An 18,132-nucleotide genomic window follows, 5' to 3' on the forward strand; every position below is an offset into this window, starting at 1 on the left:
ACGCGCCATCGTTAGCAGGCAATAAAATTGGGGGGTGAAAAACGCTTGTCTCCTGGGAGAAAATTGGACCAATCATAAAAATATTTAAAAACTCGGTTAACTGGTAAAGATCGGGGGAGGTCCAGGTTTAAACCTCTCGGCCGAGGGGACATTCCTCGCAATAAATCCTTCACAGTGATTTAAATCGGATGTGTGCCTCGTTAAACTAGCTTCCGGGTCCAGAGTTTAGGATTGGATCGCGACTATCGGAGAAAACGAAAAGTTTAAAATGCAAATACGTAAATCGTACCTCGCCTCCCTCGAGCGAAGATATAAATTCCAATCAGCTTGCCGAGCCTGTTTAATGCCGAAAAGTGGAAAGTCACGCCGGATGTTGGCTTTCCATTAAATATTCCGGCAGGGAGAGACCGATTGGAGATACGCAGATTGAAGAATTCGCGAATTCGTGATGAGCGGCCGCGAATCTGGATATTCGGGATTGTAATAGAATTCGACGTAGGTCGAAGGTGTCTCTTTGAGCGCCGTCCGTCTCTCTAAACGACATCTCTCGCCGCTCGGCCCTCATCCCGAAGATGAGACGAGACGAGCGAGCGGAGAAAAAGTGAGAACGCTGCGCCTACATATCTTCGTCCGCGGCGAAGGTCTAAATTTAAATACAGGAGTAGCGTAAATATTTGCTATACTCGTTTCGAAACCAGCGCTACAGGTTTCTCAGCCGTGTGTCGCGCGATAAAACACGACCATCAGGTGGAATACGCGCGCGAGAGTCGAACGCTCGGCCCTCACGGGACCGTTGGACATGGGATATGATAATGAGGCACGATATTGCTGATTTATACGGAAGGGACGTCTGCGGTCGCCGACGCGCGGCGGCCGCGATATAGGATTATTCGAGTCGCGATGGGAAACGCGATCGAGTTGTTAGCCGGCGCGGCGACGATAAAACGGCGTAACCGAGAAACCCTCGGGCCGTCTCGATCGAACCGTAATCGGATTAAACGTGAAGTAACGTAAGCGAGATAGTCGCTCGCAATCGGTTCGCGAGGCGCGATCTAAATTACTTAACGGCTTCTCTTTCTTCATCAAGTTGACTCGCGAATCCATTTTCTAGCTCGCGACAACTCGTTAAAGTTTATAACAATTATCCTTGCTGTGCACGTTTCGATAAAGCATTGCGTACAACGGAGCGGAATAACAAAAATCTCTGACATTTGTGCCACCCTGGCAAGAATCGTTCTCAATCGCGGTCGCTTACGCGACAACCTTCCTGCGTATCATGCTCGAAATTATAATTTACGTTTCAAATTATGCAAGCAAATTAGGGTAATGGACCAGGGCACGATGATAAATTAGGTGGCGCAGGAGGGAAGGGAGAAAGAAGGAAGAGCACGACAAAAGTTAAATTCATATTCTGGCTGCGCTCTTAACGTTAAATCCTTTCAGATTTATCTTCCAAAGTTAAATTTGGTCGACGTATCAAACTCCATTTACGCGGCGACGACGAATTTCCGGCTCCTACACTCTCGAAAAGTCAGTCAGTGGATTATCCTTGAAAACAGTGAATATCGCGATATATACAATACGCATCATGTATTTAAAATTTTCAAATGCCTAATGCGATACGAATTAGACCTCAAACCTCAATGTTTTTTATATGAAAATGTTCTACTGCGCAGTTGACAATCCGGTCTGGTATTATTTTGTACGTAAATGCCAATAATAAGATTTACAAACGGACAAACTGTATGCGACTCTGTCCGTAAATCAAACCACCCCAGCATCCCCTCAAGTGATCTCGAAGGCGCGTAACGACTTCCTTCTCGCGTAGTTCTAATCGTAAGCTGATGACGAGGAGGGATCGTGAGGGATCTCGAAGGGAGGTTTCAAGGGTGAGCCAGCGTTTATCGGTGTCGGAAGGGACATTCGGAACTCACCTCGTTGCCTTTCCCTGTTCTGGTAGATGTTCGGGTTATTGTAGATTTCCGCGAGCCGCAGCAGACCGGAAACCTCGAAGCACTCGTACTGCGTGTGGTCGCGCCTCGAGTTGGTGCGCTGCGCTATGTGGATCCTGAAGGTCCGCCTCTGCTCGCAAAAGTTCTTGATCCCGTCGCCCGAGAGCTGGTGACTCGCCGTCGAGGAGTTATCCGAGCAGGAGCTCGAACTGTTGTTGTCGTGCGCCACCTCGGACACCTGGCTGCTCGGCGACGTCGCCGCCGACATCGGCTGCATTCCGTCGGGCGTGAGATTACGCGTGAGCTCGTCGTGGTCCTTGGGATAGACGTAGTTGTACAGGGACTGACCCAGCAGCTCGATCTGCGAAACACAATTCCGAACTTCAGACGCGAGAGAGAGCGGATCTTCCGGTTTCGACGAAGACGTCGCCGCTGGTGTGACCTTTGTTACCTCGTATATGTCCGACGATAAAGTCTAATCTACGATGTGCTCCGAGGGGTAAACCGCTGGCCAAAATCGTGTACGTCGACGCCTACACCGTTGGAAAATTTGTGTTTTCTTGTTTAAAAAAAATGCCGGTTAAAATTTTTGTGTTAGATGTTTAACACATTAACGTGTTAATTCAACGTATTGCTTTTGTGTTAATTGACCTCAAATGTAAAATTGTTAAAATACTGAAAAGAAATGTTGAAACAACACAATGTGTACTTATTTTTTAATCTTACACAATACATTGTTTAAAATTCATTTGTCATAAAAAATGTGTTAATATTTACACGGAATTTATTTCAAATTATTTTGAGATTTGCATTTATTTTGTGCTAAAATATTGACAGAGTATTAGTGCGATCATTTAACATGTCCATATTATGTTAAATTAACACAAAACTTTGTGTGGGCCGTTTGGGACACGTGATGTCTGTTAAATTTAACACAACTTTTACAACTGTGTAGACGTAAAATGCACATTGTAGATCGGGCAGAATACTGTCGCGCGACAGTTGTCCGGTCCCGATGGTATTAAGGGAAAAAAGTAACTGTAAAATTACGGAGAAACTCGCATGAGAGCTTTCTCTTGTTCTTATCAACCGATCGATTTTACTCGCGCGTTTTCGGGATAGATGACACGATTGGGTAGGCGATGCAATACTGTGGAGCGAGAAGAATCGACGTTCCTCCCTCACCTTCGGTAAGACAAATGTCTTCATTTGTTGATTTTTCTACATTTATATTTTGTGTAATATAATTAAGTTACACTTAAAATGCACTCAAGGCGTGATTAAGATACAATTGCGCGTCGTCCAATTAACTTTCGCGGCAGAAATAATTATCTGCCGAACGCTGGTTTTCAATCTAAAGCGAAGCGACGTGTTTATATTCCGTCAATTTTCCATATACGCCCACGGCGCACCTTCGCATATTCTCCGAATAGAAGGCACTTGAAAGTTTCGTTCGCGAGGCCCTCAGACTCCTTCTGTGAAGGGCTCTACACACCGTCAGGCTGGATGATATCTTTCGCGCAGCGAAACGCGTCGTCGTCGTCGACGTCGTCGTCGAGGACGACGTTGGAGGTGTACCACGTCGGCGACGGAGCTCGTTTTCGCGGCAGGAGGTTTCTCCTTGAGAACAATACGCTTGATTGTGAGTGCCTTTTTAAAAAACGAGAGCAAGCCGCAAACTACGCTCGCAAACAACTCGTCCCATCTAGTCCTCCTTTCTTGCTCCTTCTCCGGCTCTGGCGTCTCTCGTACGAGCGGGCCGCGAAAGAGAGACGCGAGGAAGAAAGAGAGGAGGGTGCTACTCGGTCGGCTCCCAAGAGCTGGTTCGTTACGGCAGAGTGGCGAATTATTGTTACGCCTGAATCTGGAGCGTCACCGGCGAGCGCGGGATCGATATAGCGCGCGGGGACACATTTTTTTACATTTTATACACGGCCGTCCGCCTCGTCGTTTTCTCGCGGAAACACGGAGGAAACCCTCAGGGGTTGCGGGGCGCCGGAGGGAGGAGAGGCGATAGCGCGCACATTCGCGGCCCCAGTCTTCCCCCGAAACTGCGAGCTGCGAATCCCGCCAAGTCCGAGCGAGAATTCGAAGCGCGCATTAAAGTCTCCGGGCGGGCTCACCAATTCGGCGCGGATCTCTTTGGGTCTCGATTAATTTTGCCCCCGGACGAACGGGCGCTTCGTCGAGCGTACGGCGATCATCGTAGCGACGTGAAAGTCTTCGTTTCGGCCTTTCTGTCGTCTCGGGACCACTAAACGTCGTGTGGGATTTCCTAGAAGCGTGTTCACGTAAACACGTGCGACCTTGGGCGCAAACAAAAGGGCGATAACCCTAAGTGGCTGGTCAAACGGCGTTCAGAAGCGCGCATTTGAAAGTCCTAGTTCCGGGAAGAGCCTCCCAACAATTCCGGACTTCAGATTGTTAGGATTTCGATACCACTTCGACGTCATTTGTCCAAAGCCTCGTGTCCGCGCCGCTGGAAACCGTCCGAGATCTCGATCCGAGAAATATTCAGCCGATCGACTTGCAGTCTTCATGGCAAAGCTATAATAATATTGCTCGGAGAGAGATCAAGATCCCGGGCCGATTTCTAGTTTCGTGGACCCAAGGCGAGTGTCTAACGCTTATCCTCCACGGCTCAATTCAATCGTACGGACGCATCGCAGACCAGCTGCAGCAGGTCGTTGCACATCAGGGAACGGGATTCGCGAACGAATGATGAAAGAGTGCAAGATCTTTGGCTTTTCCAAACAAGCCATCGGCCAGTCGGGAGAAGAAATGAATTCACGAAATTTATTGATGAATAGAAGCGATAAGTTTACCTTCCGTTCACCTTGTCGTTTCGGGAAGGAGTAACAACTGCGCGAAATGTGTTTGATAGCTCCTCATAAAACCGAGTCTGAAATTGACAGCCAATTTCCTACAGAATCATATGAGAAGAGAAAGGCCGGAATCTCGTAAACGCGAGGTTTCTTGTAATCACTGATAAATAACCTATTGAGAAACGCAAAACGACGCTACAATCTTGCCGAGGAAATCTGATCTCTCGCTCCCAATCCCCGCGACTTTTCCTATCCTAATTTATACGGTTACATCCTAATTTGTACGGTCGCAGGTATAATCTTCCACTCGGCGCCTAATATCAACTACGTCACGTTGTCTCGAATACCTCGTCTCGAAGACCGAGGGGCTCTTACGTCAACGGTCGTAAGTTAAGCCCATATTTTCTTTACCGAAAGCAGCCAAAATTGGTCGTTTAGCTATTTCTTAGCGCTCGTACGAACCCACATAGGCCGCGGGAGGGACTGTATCGCTGAGCGCGGCTCGACGGTGGTCGTGGGAATCCGGGAACCTTGCGAAATCCGAGGCCCGACGAGAGACAGCGGCTTCGTTGTACGCCGCTTGCGGAGGTTCTCTGCTGGTAATTAAAAACGCGTAAAGATCTTTTGCGTTTACAGTTAATTTTCGCATTAATTACTTCGTGTTCGCCAACAACGAACCGAAAGGATCAACGAGTCCCGGAGCCGCGAGGCGTGGACGCGGACGCCCAGGATACCGTTCAACACGGTCTGGCCTGTGTTACGCCATTGACCGCCTTTGTTTTCCAATTTTGACTATCTGGGGATCTCGTGTAGGCTCGCGGCTCGACGTCCAGTCGATAGGTCGGTTATTGACTTGGCTCCTCGCAAACTGCCCGACGAACGGCGCGGTTTCGCACGACCTCCGTCAAGATTGACAGCAACGTAGAAATTCAGACGGTAGGCTCCGATAAGAACACAATGATCGCTCGTAAAACAAGGATAAACTTGACAGCATTCATAAATTTCGTGAAAGAAATAAGCAAGAGAGAAACAGAGAGAGAGAGATCAAATAAATCAATTACGTATCTAAGTCTAAAAAAAACTATTCAGAATAGTTTCAGGCGCAGCAAATTTTTTAGATACCCGTGCAACGCTCCCGGCAAAAAATCGCTTCGAAAATGAACCTTGCCTTTAACGTCGGAGTTTGACTCTGAAATATACAATAGTATCTCTTTGAACGCATGACATTTACCCGCTTCTGCATTTGCGATTTTCAATCCCGAGATAAAAATACGAGGCGCCTCTTGCACTTGTTTGCACTTTTATCATATCTATTTAATATCTCCTCCGTGTGTTGCGCAGTTCTGCATCCGCACGGAGTATACATTATCTCGGCCAGTTTCTTCGAGTTCGTCTTTTCACGGCGCGCCGGAGTCTGAGCGAAATAAGATTATTCTGTCGCCGAGAGAGAAGCGTCACGCGGATAATTACGACGTCCGTCTCCGATAGTCCGGAAAAGCCGGCGCGCCGATCCCGCCGGATGACGACGCTGCGCCAGGGACAAAGGAGCACAGCAGGCAGCAAAGTGAGATTCTCGTTTTATATACGCGCACACGTATATTGCGTATCTCGACACGCGATCGCGCTAATTATTCGCATACAATACTCGTTTAATATCTACGGCGGATAGTTAGCCGGCCTGATTTCATCGCAAGACATAAACGAGCACGCGCATTATTCCTGTAACGTTTATTACTTGATCCTTAAATCTGCCCCCTGGTTAATCGCGTGCACCGTTTTACGTGCCGATCCTCGCGGCGATTTCCCTAATCTTGTCTGGTTAAATTAATATTTTCCGACGAAACAAGTGTCGCGCTTCACGGTACGAGAGTTCTCGCTCGCGCTTCTGGCGAGAGACAGAAACACACACGTCGACAAACATTGGCGGAATAATAAAATAATAATTAGTTTAATATAACTCATATAACTCCTTTGGTTATATAAATAAAACCGTATTGCTATTCTGCAATTGGTGTGATAAAGTTCCATAATCGTATCTCGATGTCGCTACCTCATTAAACCAAATTTCACTGTTCAATTAAATAGAAGACAAAATTTGCATAATATCTTGTTACGCAAAAACGACTTTTTTTTACACGTACATTACGTAGAAATATCCGCTCTGTTATATTTAAATTATTCAAACGTGCCTTCAATCGTCGGGAATTAGTCAAAACAACGTAGATGAAATTCCTTAACATTTCAGCTTCATGTACCATGGAAATAAAATGGATTTCCGCGGGAACTCGCCGAAACCCAGCGCGAGAAAGGGAGAGGAAATATAGTTATACGCACGGGGTTAAACACGTGAATTTCCGGGAAAAGTCGCACGTGGATCCGGCGAATAATTACCAAGCGGGATCATCGCACGCCTCGTCCGCTTTTTCGGTGAAAAAGCGCGGACGCGGGCGGACGTGCGATCTTTCCGCGAGCGATTGCCGCGCGCGGGCAATTCCCGCGTACAAATACGCAAAACGAACGCGGATATTGGCCGGCGCGGCGCGCACGTTTCATTTCGCGGGAGCGAAAAGGAGCGGCAGGGCACGGGAGGCCACCGCAGAGCACGCCGGTTGCCATGGGAGCATATTTGCGTTGCACGCATTCATTTGATCGATAATTCCTAACTCCGCGCGCCACAGGGTAGGTCGGTGCTGCTGCAGCTGAGGCTGCAGCTGCGGCCACGAGATCGCGATCGCTGCCCTGTGCCACCCTCGCCCGCTCGTCTTCTCGGCGCGTCGGCGCGGAAATGCCGTGCGTTTCAACACCGCCGCAATACAAATATGTCGTAAAAAAAAAAGAAAGAAAGAGAGTCCACCCGCAAACGAGATGGGGAATTCCGTGAAATATTGATGGCGCGTAAACAGCCCCCTCCCGTTAAAAAGTTGCGAGGCCAACATTTTCAAACGTTACACCTCGGGCGACGATAAGCTTGACCTTATCATCGACGCGCGAAAAAGCGTATTAATCGTTTCTCCCGTCCAGTGAACGATATTGAAAAGGTGATCGGGGGCGGTTCTCTCGTTCGTATAACGCGCTCGCATTTTAGTAGCGGAAAGCTTATCGCAGGCAGCGAGGAGGAATATTGAAGAGTACACGGTTGATTGAAGCAAAGATAATTCTGGCGATCTCACGATTAATCGGCTTTTCAGTTGCTGCGTGCGCCGGCGGCAAAGGAAGCTTAAGCGATGCGAGCACATTTCGGATATTCAAAATATCGAGATGTCAATGCGATGAGAAATTCGCGATTTTCTTGGACGTCCAAATCATAAATTATTCCCCATGCTTTCGTTAACCCCGCACGCACCTTCGGAAAGGATTTCTGTTACCGAGACAAAAAATATTCTTGACGCATTTATATTTCTCACAATCTCATTTAGTATACGAATAAGACGATATCACAATAAAATCAATAATTCTTATTCTCCTCTGTCGAATTAAAAAAGATTGACTTACTATATTGAGACAAGAGTAACTTTATATTGTATATTCTTGCGTTTAGAATAAATTTTCCCTCCATCTTACAACGCACGAAGTTGGCACCACGAATTTTTCATTTAAGATAAAAATATTCCTTTCTCTATGATAAATATGATTGGCGCTATATCGATCCTATTTTACGATACGTCCAAGTGTAATAGCACTGGATCCGGAAATTTTTTCTATGGGTGCGGGATGCAAAAGCCAACCGGATGTCCTTTAACCTTAGATTCTTTTAAAATAAGTATTTCCTCACCCGGAAAAAAAATACCCGCAGTCTTCGTGCAAAAGAGCTTTCCGGTAAAAACAAATTTCAAGGGAGAACGTCGGCAAAAATAATGGTCTTCGCATTAATGGAGGCGAATTCTCCGTGTCGCATTATGGTAAGGAAAGCTCACCTGAACGTGACCGAGAAGTTGCTCCACATGTCGGCTGACGTAGATGATTTTTCCTGTTGTGGAGACCGTGATGATGAAACCTTGGCCGTCAATCAGATGCTGCGAAGATTTGAAAGACGAGCGTAGAGTGTTGATCGCTTCGGTCGATCTGTGTTAGGGATAAGCGTCGTATACTCACCTCGACAAAGTGCTGCTCGATATCGAACTCGCGAGTTTTTAACATCGGGGGAAGGAATCTCAGCGAGCCGTCACCCATCGCTGTAAATAAGACACGCGGCCGTTAGTAACCCTCTCTTCGCACCTGATTACCGATAATTGTAACGATACGAACGAACAATGAACAGTGGCTCTAGCGCAGTTTACTAGTTTGCAATTATGCTTAGAGCCAGTTTTAAAATAAAACGTAATGCAATGCAACATAACAGATATAATCCAAATCCCCTAACAATAGAACATAATAATAGCAATAAAATATAATCCCGTAATAACAATACCAATTTTGTAATAATAGACTAGCATTATTAGGAGCGATTCGTTACGATGAGTCGTAAAAATATAACAGGTCATTAGGAAAATGATTGATGAGAAAAAGTGTTCCATCAAGGCCGACTTACTGTAGCATGTCCTCAGAAAGGTGGTAGCTAATCTCAGGATGGATATCTTGTCCAGTTTTCTGGAACTTTTAGTAATGCTCGGCACGAGCGCCGCTATTTCCTGTATAGATCCATTGAGAGTGTCGCGGCGAGTCTTTTCCGCTTTGTTCCGCTGTATGCGTGCACTGTTAACAAAAAACGGAAATGCAATTTAGTGACATTCATTGACAAATTAGCGTACAAGATGGACCGAAATAAATTGTTCTATAAATATCTTTCTATTTGTAGAAATACAATACATACATCCCCCCTGTATGCCAATAATGTATGCAAGTGACGCGCTTCGAATTTGCATATCCATCAATTCAGACACGATAAATTCGCCGTATAAAATTTCGTGCGTATTATCATCTGCGATATTTCGCATGCGATATGAAGAAACCAGCTTCGGCTATTATCGAGCAGGATGTCATTGCTTGCGACGACGGTGCACGTTCTCTACACGTAGTACATACAATGCGCGTGTTCATTCCAGAGTGTTTATTAAAAAACAATTCCGAGCATTTATTCGATTTATCAGACGATCTCGACGATACATTTAAATATCAGAACGACTGCGATCCCATGGTCGACGATCGAGAGCCGCGTTAATGCTACCCTGTAAAAAATGAACGGCCAGACGGGAGGTAAAGACTTTCTGTCAAGTACTGACGCAATCCGTAAGAAATAGGCCCGCAATTGTTTAATCTATACTTCGCTGCTTAGAAACGATTTAAAAGTGAAAACAGGATGCACGAAGTCAGCCTCTCTTGCTCTTTCAGTGGCGTCTGGAAATCGATTGGAAATCGTATTTGAAGTACGTTTCAACAAATAATTTTATGTATTAAGGCTGTGCATATACACACGTCATGTGCATCAAAATACTTTGACAGTATCAGCTCTATAAATAAGCACACGTGTAAGATATACGCGCGATTGTTTATTGGAGAAGACACATACATATATGAATTAGCTATGTCGTCATGGTTATATGCCATGGCTTTATTTCTGTGCATAATTGTGCAATGGTATACCATTTTATTGTGGGAAACACTGCGGGTAATAAAGAAGTTACGGCTTCTGCGTGAGAGACTGATAATTTAAGACACTTGTTATGGGAGATGAATCACGGATATGTGTACTTATATGCAATTAATTAGAACCTATTGTTCATAATGTTTATATATATACTCGTCTCTTTTTACATTTATCATATAATTACGATAGAACTTATGTTTCTTATACTTAGACTTTAGCAGTTATTACAGAAGAATATTATATTTATTAGATATAGCATTTAAAATAATTAGAAACTGTTTATCGATTTTAATATGTGAATTCTCTGACGACAATGATTCCATCTAAATAAAACTGCGTTACGTCCGAAAAGAAACCGGCGCAGGACAAGGTGGAACAAGCGATATATGAATTCACATTTTAGACTACAATTTATTGGACTACCAACATCTTGCTCGGACCTAGAGGCGCTCTCGCTTGTTTGATTTATATATTATTATTGTTGAAGAGGGAGTGTTGCTTTTCCTTACAATTTACATTTTGTCACCACTTCTAATTACATTAACTACGTGAGAAATTCTGAATATCGTTGAATTTATCACAGCGAATTTAGAATAATTGCTACGCCCGTTTCTACAAATGTAGATTGAACTTTAATCTCGGTTTAAATGACTTTTTATCTTTTGCTAGCTCGTGAAGCTAGAAAAAGGTATAAAGTAAGTTGAACCGAGATTAAAGTTAAACTGCACTGGTGGAAACAGGCATTAATCTTCGATAATTATCAACCTCGGAGCATAATTGAGGCTTCTGTTCCTCAACTATAAGCACGACCTACAATGTCAGTACTGAAAAATTATATAACTTTTCTTTATAATACACATGTAAATTAATTTCCTCTCCTTGTGCATTGATAAATACAATTATGTTCCTTCAGTGCATCGTATTATATACATCAATATGAAACATTCTAACATACACGCGTCTGCTCGTACATACCATAAATATATGTAATATTGTAATATATGAAAAATATACTACAGACCGGTGCGTGCGTAATAAATGTTTAATATAATGGTTGCATAATAAATTATAATTGTATTAATTAATAATATGATTGTACTAATCCTTTAAGCCGGGTGGATATTTTCCTCCGCTTTTCGAGGCAATTTAACCTTTAGAAATCAGGTGAATTTTGTACTTTGTTGGAAAAAAATTTTAATGTATACTAATAAAGTACTATCTCGGGGGGGAAAAAAAGAACTGAAACCAGACTAGACCCGAAAAATGGACCTGCCTCTTTCGAAAGGTTAAATGCGTACGAGATAGGTCTCTCCGGGGGTCCGTAAATTACAAAAGGGATCAATAATTTCTTCGAATTATTCGGACGATTAATCCCGCGTTGATAGATTGACACGTTGATGGATTACTGTAACTTAAACGCTACTTGTACGCACTACCATTATTGTCAGCTTGCGTAATCGGATATTCAAAAGAGAGAATGACGTATATTTTTTTCGCGCCAATTAACATATCATCAAGTACGATCTGTTATGTAGTATACACGTACTGCACAGTTGACTCGTTTGGTCGACTATGGTGCCTGTTCGATGCGCGACTTAGGCCCGGTTTCACCAAACATCGCTTAACTTTAATCGTGGTTTAAATTCACGTTTGTCTCTTTCTAAAGTAACAGCTGGAAAGAGACAGAGAACGAATTAAACTAATAGCGAATTCGGTTGCTTGCACTAGTGCGCACTGAGTGCACATTGAGTGCTCGTCAATTCTTATATTTAACTTCGTCTTAAATACACGTTGAAAAAGTGTCAACTAAAAACATGATCCGCACGGATGCTTTACAGATCATTTTACTGGCTAAGAAATATTTCAAGGCAACCGAATTCGCTAATAAGTTTAAAGTTAAGCGACGTTGATGAAACCGGACACATAAGTTTTGACAACAATTTCCTTATGACTATCTTTCACAGGTTGTAGAAACGAGTGCGCACGTCGCGCGCGAACCTATTCGGAACAATATGTTGCTGATTTATACGTTGCATCAAACACAAGTGTTTGGAAATGACGACCTGTTGCTCGTCCGTGTACACGTATGAAATGGCCGCGGTGAGAAAAGCGTGCGTTCGCGGCATCTTGACGGCACGTGCATCTACGACTCTAATCTTTTTGCCCGCGCGACGAAACAGCTTATATAACAGGGTCGAAGCAATGACGGTTTTAACCCCCCCAATAAAACTCTCCGTTACGACCAAACTGTGAAAAAGACTGTAAAATAAATATACGAAAGCGACGCGGCAACTTCCAGCGGTGCCGCGGTCGGACACTTAAGCCTTCGCTTTAAATCATCAGCGTTGACTGATCGCTTCTTTGGCACCGCGCGCGTCACACGGACATATATTTTTGTCACCGAGAGAGAGAAAGACCGGCGGCGTGGACGGCAATCTTGGGCGGACAATCGACAAATATACGATAGTTATATACGCCGCTACGAATATACATATAATGTTACAATGTGGCGTCTAAAAAGGATCAAGCACATTGTTGGGACGCTATGCGGAGCACATTCTCGGCCACAAGACAGTTATAGATCAAGGCTAGCGGTGTGATTTCATTCGATTTACGAACCGCGTGCGTGCTCTCCTCCCCAGAATCGCGGCCCATGTGTCTCTCCTCGTCGGTAAATCTCTCGATCGCCCGCGAAAAGTCAGATCTAATTGGTTTAACGCGCACTGAATTAATTCGCCGTCCGAAATATATATCTCGCGCGACCCTTCCACCCCCGGGGACACGTCACCGGCAATAAACAATCGGCGCTTTGGCGTATCCGCCGCTGCGTATCTGGCTGAGTGCCTATTCGACGAACTCCGGGTATCTCGTGTCGGAAAACGGAGCGTGCTGTTAACGTTGACAAACGATACCGCGGAGACAGCCCGAGAAATGGACGGAAGGGCGAGGGCGAGGCGACGAAAAACGCCACTTAGGACCTGCGCGCCGCGTAAATAAAACGACCCGCGATCTGTCGCGCGATCGTTAATCCGCGAAGAAATGAGAGATAAATCGATTATCGCTCGTACTCGCGAGTGGAGCTCGATAAGAGAGTTAAATTAATAATGTACCATCTCCGACGATATTTGCAAATTTCAGTGGCACAGAGCTTGATCGTAAACGTTAATGCACGGGTGCGGTAACGCATTAACGCATCCGTGCATTAACGTTTATGACTAAAGGATGTTTTGTAAACGGTAATCCCTGAAAATCTAGGAAGTGTTATAGAAATTGAACATCTATTTTGTTGATTATCGCTGTTAAGTGAAGAGGATGCGCGCGTTATACAGTTGATTGAAGTATAGCATCGATGACGCAGATTACACTAACGTGAAATGCCATTCAGTACACAGTGTGTCCCATTTTAATCGATCCGCATGAATATCGTTAATATTATCTGCGTATCCAAAGCACTCTGGACAAAAGTCGAAGGACCTCGGGCAAAATATTGCGTGGCGTCAGTGATTTTCACAGCGTGTCGGACAATAGAAGCGTCCGTCAACTTTTAATAAATTAATAATGTGACTTTCGTAAAATTCGGATGGATTACCACATGCATTTGCCAAAACTGAATCGTTAAAAAAAAACAACGCGTAGTTTTATTAAAAGGACAGCGCGACTAGCGAACGACGATTTATTGATTCACGTAAGAATCGGCGAAAGATTCCTCTTCAGCGTAAACAGTGTACATTAACGGTGCGCGATTTCCAAGACCAAATGTTATCCGCGGTTTTACACAAAGCCGCGATTACTTTGGATAATTACTCCAACGGTGACCTTGAGTCACGTTATCGCGCCGATAACGCCGGTCAAGATTTCGCTTTAACTCTTTGATAGAGTCGCGATTGAGGCGGCCGAGGGATAGCGGCCTCAAGAGGCAGAAACAGGATAAGGACAGGATAAGAGACGGAGATAATTAATCCAATTGGTAAGCAGAACCTTGTCCTAAGCGAGCAGGCATCGAATTTTCGAGTACGTGTGCACCGCACACATTATCAAGTTGCGCAAATTCTATTCTCGTCTCCGTGCGGCGATAACGGCGATTAGATGGACGTCACAGGCTCCTTCTTTTTCTTCGTAAAAACTTGCGATTGACACTGATATTATACACGAGGGACTACGCAGGCAATTAAAATAGAAGCTCGATCGACAGATGGACTTTGATAAGCGCGCAGTTATCATTGTTTCACAAGTCTGCCGAAAATTGCTGCAACCGGCTGACGATAGCGTGAAAAACGCTGAAGATACGGCGAATCTGATAGCGGATTTCCCGCGTATGTGCCGCCGATGTAAATGTCAGCCGTCGAACATACCATATATCCCGGCGTCAAAATAATATAATAACGCAAACTCGCGGGACGTATATCTCGCAGCCGCGACGTTACAAGCCGCGACAGGCAATAAATATTTAAGCCCGCCGCGAAACAATGGCATAAAAATTCAACGACGTCGCTGTCAAGCGCATAGAAGTCGACGGCGCGCGGAGACAATAACAGCGTTCGCGCAATTTTACGCAGGAATATAATTCCTCGCCGAGGCTGCGAGGTATAGCGGACTCGAGGACGGGCGGATGCTTAAACGGCGGATCGATTGTTTCGATTCACCCTCGTCAGTAGAGTGGCGGGTCGAGGTCGCGAAAGTCGCTCCCGTCGATTAGGGACCTAATTAAAACGCGCGGCGCCGGCACCGGAGCGCGACGCGCTTTCTTTTCTACGTCGCGCGGGTTCAGAAACAGGCGGGTCAAAAATTTATTCGGACGGCGCAAGGCCGTCGAAACCCTTTCGGCCGGTGACGTAACGCCTGTTACAATGTTGCGGATCTTCCGCCAAGGCCAATTTGCCGGCGGCAGAGATAATATTCGTCAATAAACAAGTCTTTATCACCGAAGAAGCGTCGGAGGAATCTCGAAAACGAAGGCAGATCGTTTGCATCAATAAACGACCACGCGTGTCTATTAATGCCTCGCACGCCGCTCTCGCCATACATATATATTCCACTCTCCTTCTCGCTTCGCCGACTGGTCTCGTTCGTGCGTGTGATTTTCGTTTGAAACGCAGGTGCACGTGACAAGATCATTTTTACATAACTAGATTGTCGCATCGCGACCTCCGACAATCGTAAGCGTCGAAGAGGATTATGGACGAGACTTGTCAGAAGCACGCGATCCTGCTTCGATACTCATTTTGTACATTGCGATTAACGGAGCAATTAATTACATCTGACGCGCTTGACAACAAACGTAAATATTTCCTGTTGAATTCAATACCCGGCCCTGTTATTACAAAATCAGGAATTATTTAGTGGAGCCGAAACAAATGTACTTCACAACGTTTGCCTACGTGCAAAAAAAATTAAACAGGGGAAGGCAAAAGAAAAAAGAGCACCATTGATACCAGCATCCGTTGTAAAGTATTATTAATTATGTCATCGATGGATATAGTAATCCGTCTGGCATACTACTGCAACGTGAAACTGATATGATCGGTAATTAAAGTGTCATTGTTAATCGATTAGCGAGCCGCAGCATGTAATAATGCGGGCATTGTTGTGTAGAATACTATTTTACTATGAATATTAAATATGCCATGCAGAGTACACTCGTGTGCGTCATCAAGCGTTGATATTATTCCGCGGCGCAGCTGACGAGGCAATTAAGGCAGAAGTCATTAATTTCAAGTTGTACTTAATTTTGGAGTCGCTATATCCGCGATGAATTATGTCAGGTCAGATGGTTCTCATAAACGTGCTCTCCCAAATGTAACCGTTCCTCTTTCGTTACATCATCTGCGTTTTTTCCTTGCGCGTGTATGGCGTCCAGACGGTATGGACAAAGCCGGAAGGACTCAAAAAGAACGGCGAAACGATCATTAAAAGCACTCATTAGAAGCATAGATCTGTATTTTTATTGCCTGCAGAAGCAATTAATTTTCCGAAAACACCTTAATAAAGTTTATTATTTTATGATGCCAACTGATATATAATCCTAGAAAAAAAATCATTTCTACAGTCGTAATACATAATGTAATTCCGAGACATTGCCTCCAGAGGCAATTTCTTTGTTATCCATCTCGAGATCGCATCAGTATCACCTATAATATGTTTAAAAGGAATAAAAATTCATTTCTCTTATTATTCGCAGTTTTGTCCGCGAACATTAAGAGATAAACAATTTAAGTATAAAAACTATCGAGAGGGTTATCTGTTTCAAGTAATGGAAAAACTTGTAAACCTTGAGCTAGTTTTATAAAAGCAATGGTAATATATCGATTTTGCATATTAAATTAGAAGAACTGATTTAATTTGAGATGAACAATAGTGTGTATGTAGTTGGCGGTATGCGATCTCATGCGATATAAATTGACGAAAAAAAGCGACTTTTGGAACAATAACGGATTTTTGTAACACGAGTTTCGCGGTATTAAGTGCATTTTGCTACTCCCTTCTTTAATTCGTCAGCTTTTTCGACAAACGGGTGAAATCCGATAACTGAAGGAATTTTATTTTCAAAGAACAGAAAGACAAAGGGAGAAAAAGAGAAAGGACTATGTGACCAAAAAGTTGCCATATTGTTGGCAAAATCAAATATAACAGAAACTTTCCACGTATTATATTCTGTTCGTCGACATTTCGTATATTCATGCTTCAGTTTTTGCGAACCATCTTTCATGGCTCGAAATTTTATTTAATTCAAAGGGAATAATAGATAAATTAATAATCAACAGCCAGAAGTTTTTGTATTGTCATCTTAAGTAATTTAACATCAATATTGTTATTTCAAAATCTAGGAAAATATTTAAAAAATTTATAGCAAATGTTATCACACACATATTACTGTCCATAACCACGCACAATACTCAGCCGTCGTTTATTTTCGTTTTTATTAATTGATTCGTTATCGTTTGATTCTGATAAGTTTATCAGTATACAAAAAGTCTGACTGATTTAATTTCTCGTAATGCAGATCGGTCGATTTTAAGTGTAACTCGGCAATTAACGCGAGTTATATAATATTTCAATTATTTCAAATAATTGCAATATACAATTAAATTTGATTTAGCTTGTTGAACAATTCATAACTCTCCCCTTGCCGATTTCCGCAGCTCCTTATCATTTCACCGACGTATCTACGTGCTACGTGCTACGAATATATCTCACCTGTAAAATGAGTTTAAACTGGTAGACGGAATGACAAAAATTTCTGACAGACCCCGTTCCCGTACGTCTCGCTTTTTCCTTTGCGCCCTATATACATAAGCACGCACACTCGCGTAGGTAAGTAAGTAGACGTGAGAGCGTGCGAGAAGTGTCCTGGTATTATAAGTTGGATAGGTCGTGGCAGACGTGACAAGAGCAACACGTCGACGGACATTCTCACACGGATGAAATTCTCGTTGTAAGTTTGCACTGCAGTTGGTGCAAAAGAGAACTTCGTTAAATTCGTTACGTAGAATTTCAGTTTACTTATCAAGTAAAATTAAAAATAATATTGCAACGTGGTTCCGAGGAATCGTCGGATTTCTTAAATCTTAAAAATCGAAAAAATGTGTTTGATGTTTTTAGAAATTTCAAATCTTCATCTCGAATATAGAGAAATTATAGAATTATGCGGATAATAAGATATCATGATTGAGAGTACAATTAGATGTACTAGATTACATGCTGAATAAAATTGGAGCTTTTTGTTTTTTTAATATCCAATATATTTAAAAAAAATTGTATACCCCGTAGATTC

The 18,132-nt window shown here is 43.6% G+C and overlaps 1 protein-coding gene across 3 annotated transcripts in view; it reads right to left on the reverse strand.

The window, feature by feature from the left end:
• Nucleotides 1-18,132, reverse strand: part of LOC105567119 (aryl hydrocarbon receptor nuclear translocator-like protein 1) — a 69,227-nt gene that overhangs the window by 9,155 nt on the left and 41,940 nt on the right. For all 3 annotated transcript variants that reach the window (XM_012021694.1, XM_012021693.1, XM_012021695.1), the window contains exons 2-5: nucleotides 9,306-9,469; nucleotides 8,870-8,949; nucleotides 8,692-8,790; nucleotides 1,935-2,313 (exon numbers count right to left, since the gene is read on the reverse strand). In XM_012021694.1, the coding sequence (XP_011877084.1) occupies nucleotides 1,935-2,313; nucleotides 8,692-8,790; nucleotides 8,870-8,949; nucleotides 9,306-9,469 (722 nt within the window). The remainder of the gene's footprint in view (nucleotides 1-1,934; nucleotides 2,314-8,691; nucleotides 8,791-8,869; nucleotides 8,950-9,305; nucleotides 9,470-18,132) is intronic.

Source organism: Vollenhovia emeryi, unplaced genomic scaffold (assembly GCF_000949405.1).
Source record: "Vollenhovia emeryi isolate VEMERY1.0 unplaced genomic scaffold, V.emery_V1.0 DF939140.1, whole genome shotgun sequence".
In the NCBI taxonomy this organism is placed as follows: domain Eukaryota; kingdom Metazoa; phylum Arthropoda; class Insecta; order Hymenoptera; family Formicidae; genus Vollenhovia; species Vollenhovia emeryi.